Source organism: Apteryx mantelli, chromosome 28 (assembly GCF_036417845.1).
Source record: "Apteryx mantelli isolate bAptMan1 chromosome 28, bAptMan1.hap1, whole genome shotgun sequence".
NCBI classification, from domain to species: domain Eukaryota; kingdom Metazoa; phylum Chordata; class Aves; order Apterygiformes; family Apterygidae; genus Apteryx; species Apteryx mantelli.
Window position 1 is genome coordinate 3,883,200 of NC_090005.1, and position 10,087 is coordinate 3,893,286.

At 61.8% G+C, this 10,087-nt stretch overlaps 1 protein-coding gene across 1 annotated transcript; it reads left to right on the forward strand.

The window, feature by feature from the left end:
• Positions 1–929: 929 nt before the first annotated feature.
• Positions 930–7,941, forward strand: LOC106497414 (parathyroid hormone/parathyroid hormone-related peptide receptor-like). Its single transcript, XM_067312041.1, has 13 exons — positions 930–1,007; positions 2,670–2,775; positions 3,106–3,216; positions 3,674–3,798; positions 4,046–4,140; positions 4,478–4,664; positions 5,097–5,250; positions 5,439–5,499; positions 6,122–6,188; positions 6,420–6,514; positions 6,871–7,012; positions 7,124–7,165; positions 7,579–7,941. The coding sequence occupies exons 1-13, from the start codon at positions 930–932 to the stop codon at positions 7,939–7,941; spliced, it is 1,626 nt and encodes a 541-aa protein (XP_067168142.1).
• The last annotated feature ends 2,146 nt before the right edge of the window (positions 7,942–10,087 follow it).

Sequence of the window (10,087 nt, forward strand, 5' to 3'; positions counted from 1 at the left end):
AACCTCCTCTGACGGAGGCTCCCTGCCAAGCTGAGGCCCGGCCGGCCGGCGGGGAGGCTCCGGGGGCTCCGCCGCCGGTGGGATTTCGGTGACACCCAGCGAGAGGTTTCACGGGCCTCGGGCTGGCAGCCTGCCGTGGGCAGGTTTCAGGCCTGCCTGTAGCAGGGGGCTTCCAAATTTCAGCCTCATCCTGCTGCTAACGAGCTGCCTGGAGGCAGAGGACTCCCCGCTGCGTGTGCCCACCTCCCCAGGGAGCTGCCGGGGGGGGGGGGGGGGAATAGTGCTGCCAGCCCAGGCAAAACCCCCCCTGCGCAGACAGTGAAATGCAACCGCGCAGCCAGGTTCCTTTGCAACCCCCCCTGCACATCCCTTCATCCCGTGTGCCAAATCCCGAGAGCAGGAAAAGGGTTAAACTGGCACCTGCCTGAAAGACATCCCCTCCCGGGAGCATCCGCGCATAAGAGCCGAGGCTCCGGCTCCGACCTCCCTCCCGGCGCCGCTGCGGGGCCGGAGGGGATCGAGCGAGCAGCACGGCGGCAGCGGGATGCTGCGACGGAACGAGGCGCCGGGCGAAGTTTCGGCAAAGACAAGAGGGACCTGCCGTGAGCGAGCGGGATTTTAGCACCTCGAGCTAAGCCAATAAAGCTCCGCCGCGGCCGGCTGAGCGGGAACAAGGAGCCGCAGTGTTTGCCCACGCTCCGGGAAGCAAAGCGCCCCAATAGGAGCGCGGCCGCGGCTCGCGGCGCCCCGGGGACCCGCCGGCACCTCGCTGCCGGAGGATGCTCGGCCCCGCCGGGAGCACCGGCTGCCGCCGTAGCCCGTGGGCCCGCGCGGACGGCTGCTCCCAGCCGGCGGCTTTGCTCTGCCCGGTTCTCCGGCCCTGAGGTCTCGCCGCGGGCTGCACTCGAGCCAAGCCGGGCGCCCGGACCATGGGGACGTCGGGGCCCGCGGGAGGCGTCGTGGCGTCCCTCCTCTGCTGCTGCCTGCTCACCTCCGTCTGCGCTCTGGTAAGTCCCCTTCGCTCCCCGCGGCTCCTCGCTCCGGCCTGAAATCCTCATCCTAAATCCGTCGCGGGAAGGGACCTGCAGGGAGCAAAGTCGCGCGGGGCCGCAGCACAGCTGGGTGCACCCCGGGGTGGGCGCTGGGGCTCAGACCCCTCCGGAGTCGCTCCGGCACACGCGGGCACCCGGGCAGGTGCAGAGCCTGACCAGCCGCTTCTGCATCCAGCTGGAGAAACTGTCCTGAATTCGGTGATGGTTCCCTGCTCGCCCCCCGGCTCCACCTGGGAGCTGGCTGCACCCCTGGCAGGAGGGACCCCCACCTCCCGCGTCCTCCCCGCTCCAAAACCGCCGGCCCCTCGGCCGCGTGTCCCTTGGGTCCCCAGCAGCCGCCCCGCGGCAGGTGCCTGGAGAACGTGTCTCGAGCGGCGCTAAGAGCTTCTTAGCAGCCGCGGAGGCACCGTGACATTGCAAAGGGGACGATGCTTTCCGTTCCTCGGAGGTGTCCAAGGCAGGGCAGAGCCGGGCTCACCCTTTGCTGCCGGGCGCCCCGATATCCCCCGGGACCCTGGTCCTCCCCTGCACCCTTCTCCTGCCTGTCCCAACTGCTCCTTTTGGAAAAAGCAAACATGGGAGCTTGGGGGCTCCCTGTTGTGACCCGAGGCAGGATTCGACCCAGCACACGGGCAGAGCTGGACCTGAAGCCGGTGCTTTGCATCTACCCCCTCTTCATTCCCGCGGCCACTTGCTTCCTGGTCCCAGCTCCCAGCATCTCCGGCCACATCAGGGCTGTAACCAAAAGCAGCCTCTTCCTCCCCGTCCGCTTCAGCGCTGAGCAAGACCCTCTGGGTCCTGCCGAGCTCCGGAGCCTGCCGAAATCCTGCATGGTGGCAATCGCTCAGCAGCACCTCCGCTTGGGAGGTTTTTGCTGAAACAACCCCAAAACGCCCCAGCAGATCCTCCTGCGAGCCCCCGAGCCAGATCCTGCCGGTGGCTCCTCGCCTGCCCGTGCACCTTCACGTGGGCTGGTAAAGCCCTGCCGCCGCTGCCGGCCCCGCACGCAGCAAATAGGGGGAAACGACCCCAAAGTCAGCTCTCACGGCAGGGCCTGCGCTGCCCTCCTCCCGCGAGCTGCATGTTTGTTCACCATTCGTTTGGGCACGGGGCTGCCGAAACCGGGCTCCGAAGGGCTCCTGGTGGGAGCATCCGCAGGGGCGGACGGGCAGGAGCCCAACATGCCGCCGTCTCTAGCACAGGGATGCGACAGGAGCTGCGGTTCCAAACGGGCCGCCAGCAGGGAGAGGGGAGGAGAGGCACAGCCGGGCTGGCGGTTTGTCCGATGGGTCCGTACCGCAGCCGAGGCCGCTGCCTGTGCCGGCGTCCTGCGCCACGGCAGGACAGGGATGCGCCCCGGCCTCAAGGAGGGCTGCAAGCTTCGCTCCAGCAACGCCATGGCTCGGCTGTCCCCGTTTATCCCGTTGGGAGCCGCTGTGGCTGGAGAGCCGGGGTGCGACGAGCTGCTCGCTTTTAGCTGATGCCCGTGCCATGCATGCGGCGAGTTCACGTCAGTGCTCTGCAGCAAGCCCAGTTCTGCTGTCTGACCCCCTGGTTGCTGACCGAAGTCGAGCCGCGCGGTGACCGGGGGCCGTCGCGGCGCGGTTGTCTTGACAGGTTGACCCCGATGACGTTCTCACGAAAGAAGAGCAGATTTATCTTCTGGTGGAAGCGAAGGAGAAATGCCAGAAAGACATAAAAGCCCAGCTGGAGAAAATCAAAGGTAGCGTCCCTCCCCTGCCCGCGGGTCACCAGCCTCCGGCAACACGGCAAAGGCGCGGGACGTGCTGTCCCCGCTGATAGGGACGGTGGTGACACGTCCCCGGAGCAGGCCACAGGGCTTTGCCCTGCGGAAGGAAGTGGGACGTGGTGGGACGTCCCTGGCCACCTCTCGCTCCCCAGCTCTGCCGGGTCGGGGCAGCGGGATGCTCCCACGGCATCGCGTTTCGGTCGTGCGTCCTCTCCCCGTTTCAGCCCCTGCTCAGGGAAGCCGGGAGGTGCGACGTAGCCCGGCCAGGGCCCTTGGCGAGACGTGTCTTTGCTCCTTGGCCAGATACCAGCTGCCTTCCGGAGTGGGACGGGATCATCTGCTGGCCTAAGGGCTCCCCCAGCCAGGAGGTGTCCGTGCCCTGCCCCGACTACATCTACGATTTCAACCATAAGGGTGAGTGACAGCACCCGGGTGGCCAACCAGGGACTGGACTCACCTGAGCTGCTCGGCCCAGCATGGAGAAGCGCAAAAATCCTCCGAGGAGCAGCATCTTCCACCAACATCCCCAGCCCCAGCACAGGCTGTTGGTCCAGAGCTCCTTAGCGTGGGCAATCCCTGTTCATCGATACTGAATTTCGTAGCTGCAAGCTGAGGTTTCTGGGGAAGCCGCCTGAGCACAGGCTCCTGTTCGCCCCAGTGCGCTGGCCCAGCACCTGCGGTGGTTTGCAGCTCGCAACAGCCAGGCCAGCAGCTCCCTGCTTTCTAGGAGCTGGGGACCGGTGGGGGAGGTTGGTGTCCCATTGCAGTTGGTACCTTTTGGACCCCCGGGGTCTGCAGCCCCGGCTTACGGCAGCGGGAAGGGGTTTCCTGAGGGTCCCGCTGCTGTCCCAACACCCGTCTCTGCTCTCAGGTCATGCCTACAGGTACTGCAGCGCCTACGGGACCTGGGAGATGGCCCTCAGCATCAACAAGACCTGGGCCAACTATACCGAATGCGCCATGCTCTTCTCCTCCGAGAGCCGGAGCCGTGAGAAGGTGACCTTGCTCTTTGGAGGGTCTGGGAAAAGGAGGGTAGGATGGGGAGACTCTGCCTGGGACCAGGGGAGGGTGCACCAACAAGCAGGGGAATCGGGGCGCAGGGCCCGTCGGCTGCGCCAGCCTCGCGCTGACCACCTTCGCCCTCCTCGTGTCCCCCTCTGCTCCCCGAAAAGCTCCTGCTCGCAAGGGCAGAGCAGGGGCCCGGGCTGCGGAGGCGTCCCGGAGCTCATCCCATCTCTTCCAGGAGGTGTTTGACCGCCTGCACCTGATGTACACCATCGGCTACTCCATCTCCCTGGCCTCCCTCCTCGTCGCCGTGTGCATCCTCTCGTACTTCAAGTAAGAAGGAGCCAAACCCCGTCCCCTGCCCCGGGGGAGAACCAGCTCCCCGTTTCCCACACATACAGCACCCAGGGGTGGGAACGGCCCCTTCGGGACTGGGGAACCAGCCCCAAACCCCAGCACAAGGGTCAGCTTGCTTCCCAAAGCCCCGAAACTCCCCCACTTCTTTGATTCTTCCGTATGACCAACACGGCTCTCTAAGGGGGTTGAAACTCCACCTACCCCCAGGTCTGGCTCCTGTGCCCAAGGCAGGACCGGCCCCTTGGAGGTGACCCTCTCAGGGTCCCAGTGCCGGAGGCCACTCACGTTTGTGACGAGCGTGTTCATCTCCCAGGCGCCTGCACTGCACACGCAACTACATCCACGTCCACCTCTTCGCCTCCTTCATCTGCCGGGCGGCCAGCATCTTCGTGAAGGACATGGTGCTCTACTCGGGGGCGCTGGCCAGCGAGCCGGAGAAGATGCGGGAGGACGATTTCAAAGCCGAGATGGTCCCCCCACCGGGACAACGGAGCCACCTGGCAAGTGACACATGGAGACCTGGAAGCATGATCAAAGGAGAAGGGGGTTTGGGAGCCTGGGTGCAAGGAGGTAGGGCTGGGGCCCTCCAGGGTCAGGGCTGGGCCTCTTGGAGGAGCTGCAGCCTGGGGACGGGAGGGCCGATGAGCCAGCTAAAGTCCTGCCAGCTTCCATGCACCGAGAGCCACCGAAGCCTAGGCAGAAATCAGAACCGCAGAGGAACCGGGGCTCCCGAGCGCGGCGTGGGAAAGACCTCCCTCGGGGCAGTGACAAGGTCAAGATGGGGCTCTGCTTTTGCAGAGGTGACTGGGAGAGGGCAGCTGCTCTGGGCCTCATGTGGGAATATCCCAGATGAAAGCAAAACCTTTCACGTTTACTTTCAGGAGACGGCCTGGTGTGGGCCACTCGCTGAGCACATTTCTCCCTGGCCACAGGTCGGCTGCAAGGTGGTGGTGACTCTCTTCCTCTATTTTCTGGCCACCAACCACTACTGGATCCTGGTGGAAGGGCTCTACCTGCACAGCCTGATCTTCATGGCCTTCCTCTCTAACGACAACTACCTGTGGGTCCTCATCATCATCGGCTGGGGTGAGCACAAGACCCAACCCAGCGCCCCGGCTGCCAAGCCCAGCGGCAGCTTGGGTCATCGGCCATGGTTGAGCAGCGCCGAGGGCCCAGTTGAAGGTGGCGGGACACAAACCGGCTCCCAGGAACTGGGTCGCCCTGCAAACCTGATGCTTCAGCCATGCTCCTTTCCATGTCTCCTGCCCCTCCAGGTCTCCCTGCCGTGTTCGTGTCTGTCTGGGCCAGTGTCAGGGCCTCCCTGGCGGATACACAGTACGTAGGTCCACCTTCTTCTCCGGCAGCCTTTCGGGGAGGGAAAGACTGGTTGCAAATATGAGCAAAAATATCTGTGGACAGCAGAGCTTACGAAAATGAGAGTTTTTCAAAAAGCTACCAAGACGAGGCAACAAATACACAAAGCTTGTTTGTAAAATTGTCAGTAATTGAGTTCAATGATATTTTTGTTCTGCATTTGGAAGGAAGCTGGATGCAGGTTTGCACCACAAAATAATCAGGAAACGCTGCAAAGATGATGTTAAATGGCATGTTCTAACATTAAGCATTTTAAAATGAGAAGGGTCACGTAGCTTACAGCAGGATTTTTTTTAGAAGAGCGAGCCAAGAAGGTCTCTGGAAAGTTAAAGCTAATTTAAAGCTGATTTGCTAAACCGCGATGGTTATGGATGTTTGTAACAAGGCCACTATTGCGTCAAGGTTTAAACAGAATAAATATAGACCTTCTCCCCAGCCAGGATCACTCGGAAACGGAGATGGGAAGGGTGGGAGGATGGGGAAAGGGATGACGGGCCAGCGGGGTGCAGGGAGCCATCAGCTGGCAGTTTTCCTTACCAGTGATTTTGGGTTTCTCCAAAATGTTTCTTACTGCTCTCTTCAGATGCTGGGACCTCAGCGCTGGGAACATGAAGTGGATTTATCAGGTCCCCATCCTGGCTGCCATCGTGGTAAGCAGCCCTGGGCTGAATTTCCCCGTCCTTGTCCAGGAAATGGGACCGCTGGAGACCCAGGCCGTTGGCTGGGGGTGGCTGTGGCCACGTCCCCGCACGTGGGGAGGGCCACGTGCGGTGGGATGCCACGTGCCGCTTGCCCGAACCGCCCAGCCCTATCCTGGGGGGCTGCCCGGGCAGGCGCAGCTCGCGGCAGGCAGTGAGACCATCACGGGGGTCTGCCGGCAGGTCAACTTCTTCCTCTTCCTCAACATCGTGCGGGTGCTGGCCTCCAAGCTCTGGGAGACGAACACGGGGAAGCTGGACCCCCGGCAGCAGTACCGGTGAGTGCCGGCTGCCTCGAAAGCAGCCACCGGCCGCGGGCTGGTTCCTTTTCTGCCCGTTTCGCTGAGACGGCTCCACGCGGGCTCTTGCGAGGGGCAGAGACGTGGGAACGGCTGCGGGGCCGAGGGAGGTCGGTGGGATGCTGGTGGCCAGCACCTTGCCTGGTTCCTCCTCCAAGCTGGACCCTTTCTTTGCAACGAGGATTTGCTTCCTTTGGCCTCCAGGCAACGTGCAGTATCCGCGCACGGGGAAGCTGAGCATGCCCTCTTTGCTAGGACGCGCAACGGAGCCTGCAAGGGGGCTGCAGGCAGAGCAGCAGGTCCCAGGCTAAGCTCGGCGCTGTTTCTCCTCTCAGGAAGCTGCTGAAGTCCACGCTGGTGCTGATGCCGCTTTTTGGAGTGCATTACGTGGTGTTCATGGCGATGCCCTACACTGAAGTCTCCGGGGTCCTGTGGCAAATTCAGATGCATTATGAGATGCTCTTTAACTCCTTTCAGGTATGTCGACACGGGGCTGCCTTGGCGCGCGCGCTGAGCCGTCCTTGTCCGCGGAGGCACGTTTCGGCATCCCGGGCTCAGGACTCAAACTCCGCATCTCTCTTTTGGCAGGGTTTCTTTGTGGCTTTTATCTACTGCTTTTGCAACGGGGAGGTAAGTTAGAAGGTCCCGTCTTGCAACGTGGTCCAGCCTCTGGTGGCTTCACGGGTAGGTTTCCTCCCATCTGTCCACGCAGCAATGCAGAGCCACGCTGGTGTCCTGAACCCAGAGCCAGCAGAGCTCCGCGCCTTGGGCAGATCTTCCCTTTGGCAAAGTGGCAAATCTGCCAAACGCAGAGCAAGGGGTGGCCAGCGGGACCTGGGCGCCTGCGTCCTAGCAGGCAGCGTGAGCTGCTGAGCTCCTATTCCAGCCTCTTCAGGACCAGCAGCCTCCGGGTGGGCACGACCAAAGAGATAACTCAGATCTGTCCTCCTCAGTAGGATTTGGGAGAAATGAATAGGAGCGAAACCTGCGCTGGGCTCGGGCTGGCTCAGGACTCCGGCTGCCATCTCTGCTCTCTCCCTCAGGTGCAGGCGGAGATCAAGAAAGCCCATTTCCGGCGAAGCCTGGCGCTGGACTTCAAGCAGAAGGCGCGTGCCACCAGCACGGCGGGGAGCTGCTACTGCGGCGGGCTGCTCTCCCACGCCACCGCGAGCTTCAGCACCAGCCTCGCGGGGCGGGGGGCAGCGAGCATGCAGCAACGCGGGCTGCTGCTCGCGGCCCGCGCCAGCCTGCCGGGCTACATGCCCAGCTCCTTCGCCTCCGACAACTTTTTGCCCTGTCCGCCCCGGGAGATGAGCCAGAAAGCCTGTGGGGAAAACACAGGGGACTTAACAGGTCTGGATCGGAGTCACCCCGGCCTAAACAAAGAGCTGGAGACGATGCTGTGAAGCGAACAGCGCGTCTCGCATCAGGACACCCAGCCGTGCCTGGGAGACACCGTTCCTCTCGCTTTGGGCTCCTTTTACGCTTGCGTGGAGAGCAGGGGAAGGGGATAGCAGCTGAAGCGACGCAATTCCCTTTGCCTCCCGGCCACCCCTCGCGCTCAGCATGCCAGCGTGCAAAGGGAGCACGTGCTCTTGCTCCTTCTCCTACCCACCTGGCCTAAAACAGAGCGGCCAGTTCCAAACCTCATCTCCTTCCCTGCGCAGGTGGTTGGTGTAAGCGCTGTCTGTGCATGCAACGCCTTGGATCGTCACCAGGAAACAAGCCCCCAGGCCCCGTTTGCAATATCTCAACAGTCCAGCAGCTGCCTTCAGCTGCAGCCTCTATAGGGGCGATTCGGTGATCCCCACCCTCCGGTCCGACTGCCCTGTTTAGCACCAATTCCTGCCTCGTACGGCCCGGGGCCAGCAGAATGGCTCGTGCCCACAGAGCTCTTCCGCAGCTCGCCCTGCCCTTACTTGCATCCTTACGCAGTTCGCAGGCGCTGCGGATCCCAAAACGCAGCGCTCGGCCGCGGGCGACGGGGAGGTAACGGGCTGGGGGGGCAGGCTGTGCTTCACAGCCGGGGAGCGGTGCAGCGAGACGGCTGCGTCCCTCACACTTTACAGCGCAATTAGGCAGGAGCGCGCAGACCACAGCCGTGGCCCCGTGGTCCTTCTGCGGGCTAGAAAGTTAATAAAAGCCGGTCTGGAAGACTTGCTTCTGTCCTCAAACTCCATTAAGGACTCGGTGGTGGCGTGCGCAGCACTCAGTTACTGGAAGATGGCAGAGGCTGTAAACACCCGGAAACGCAGCCGGCTCCAGTTATCCACGTCTACCCTCCCCGCTGCCGGGGAAAAGGCAGCCCCAAGTCCCTCCTGCCCAGTCCAGCCCGTGCGCCCTGCCTGGGAAGCCCAGCCCGGCCAGGAAGGACGCTGCTGAGGAGCTTGCGGTGCCCAACCTGGCCGATTCACCCGGTATCCCAGCCTTCCCCCAAGGGAGGGGAGAGTCGCTGCATCTTTGGGAGAGGGAGCACACACACATCAGTTAAAATTACACAACAAGTCGGCGGTAGCAGAGGAGGATTTTCTTTCCTACTTAACTCTAGCGAGACACTTTCCCTCCAGGCAACAATTTTACCATAAAGATAGTGATAGGGAACATGGAAATAATTCTGTGCATCCACCGATCTTCCAGGGACACGCTAGGATATAAACCGAGCCACAAGGATTAGAAAACCCTGGAAGAACAGCCAGACAGGTCAGAAGTGTCAGTGCAGGGAGAGGCACCAGGATTCACATTCATTAAACGATCTAGAAGACGATGCGGAGTCAGGCACACCCCCATCACCTCCCACCCGAGCAGGAAAGCGCTTACGACAGGGAGCACGGCTCGGAGCACGTCGGGGCGGGTGCATTGCCCCAGTCTACGAGCTAGGGGAGGAGAGGCGGACGCCGATGTCCAGTGACAGAAGCAAGAGCGGGAGCCCAGGGTTCTGCTTTACAAACCAACCTGAGCTTCCTAAAAGCGATTTGCTCACCCCTTGTGGTCCCGGCTCCTTAGAAGCGAGGGGCACAGCCTGCAAGGAGAGAGTCTCCCTGCGGGCAGCTGGCACGTTACTCACACTGCTACTTTGTTCTGCGGAGCAGGACTCAACCCCCTTATGTATCTAGCGTGGGCCTGCGAACTGACATTTATAGCTCCCTGTCACCGATCACTGTTTGCTCACTCAAGTCCCAGAGGCTCCTGGTAGCTGGGAGAGGGGTGAGGAATTTCAATAGTCCCATCAAAACCAGCAACGGGATGTGTTAAAAAGAAGGGGAGGAACTCCAGCGTACGCCACGTACGGGACTGGCTCCTGGCGGCCGTGAGCTGAGACCCAGGAAAGGAAGGAGCAGGTGGCAGCTTTGGACTGAAGAGCTCTTTTTTGGGTCTGCACAATTACAGATTTGTGAGTTTCAGAGTGATAAACCCTAAGTGTGATAAGGAAAGAACTAACAGCTGCTCCTAAACCCCTGCCACATCTGCCCTGGATCAAGAGATCATCCTTTCCTTAATATTAAATACGCTGAAGTCTTCACACACCTACAATTTGGCAGAGCGAGAGCAGGA

What these genes read in the sequence shown, in the direction of transcription:
- LOC106497414 (XM_067312041.1), top strand. Translation starts at nt 930, where the DNA reads ATGGGGACGTCGGGGCCCGCGGGAGGCGTCGTGGCGTCCCTCCTCTGC. An exon ending in TCACCTCCGTCTGCGCTCTG is followed by an intron (nt 1,008 to 2,669) that starts GTAAGTCCCCTT and finishes TTGTCTTGACAG; the next exon opens with GTTGACCCCGATGACGTTCT. An exon ending in CCTCATCATCATCGGCTGGG is followed by an intron (nt 5,251 to 5,438) that starts GTGAGCACAAGA and finishes CTGCCCCTCCAG; the next exon opens with GTCTCCCTGCCGTGTTCGTG.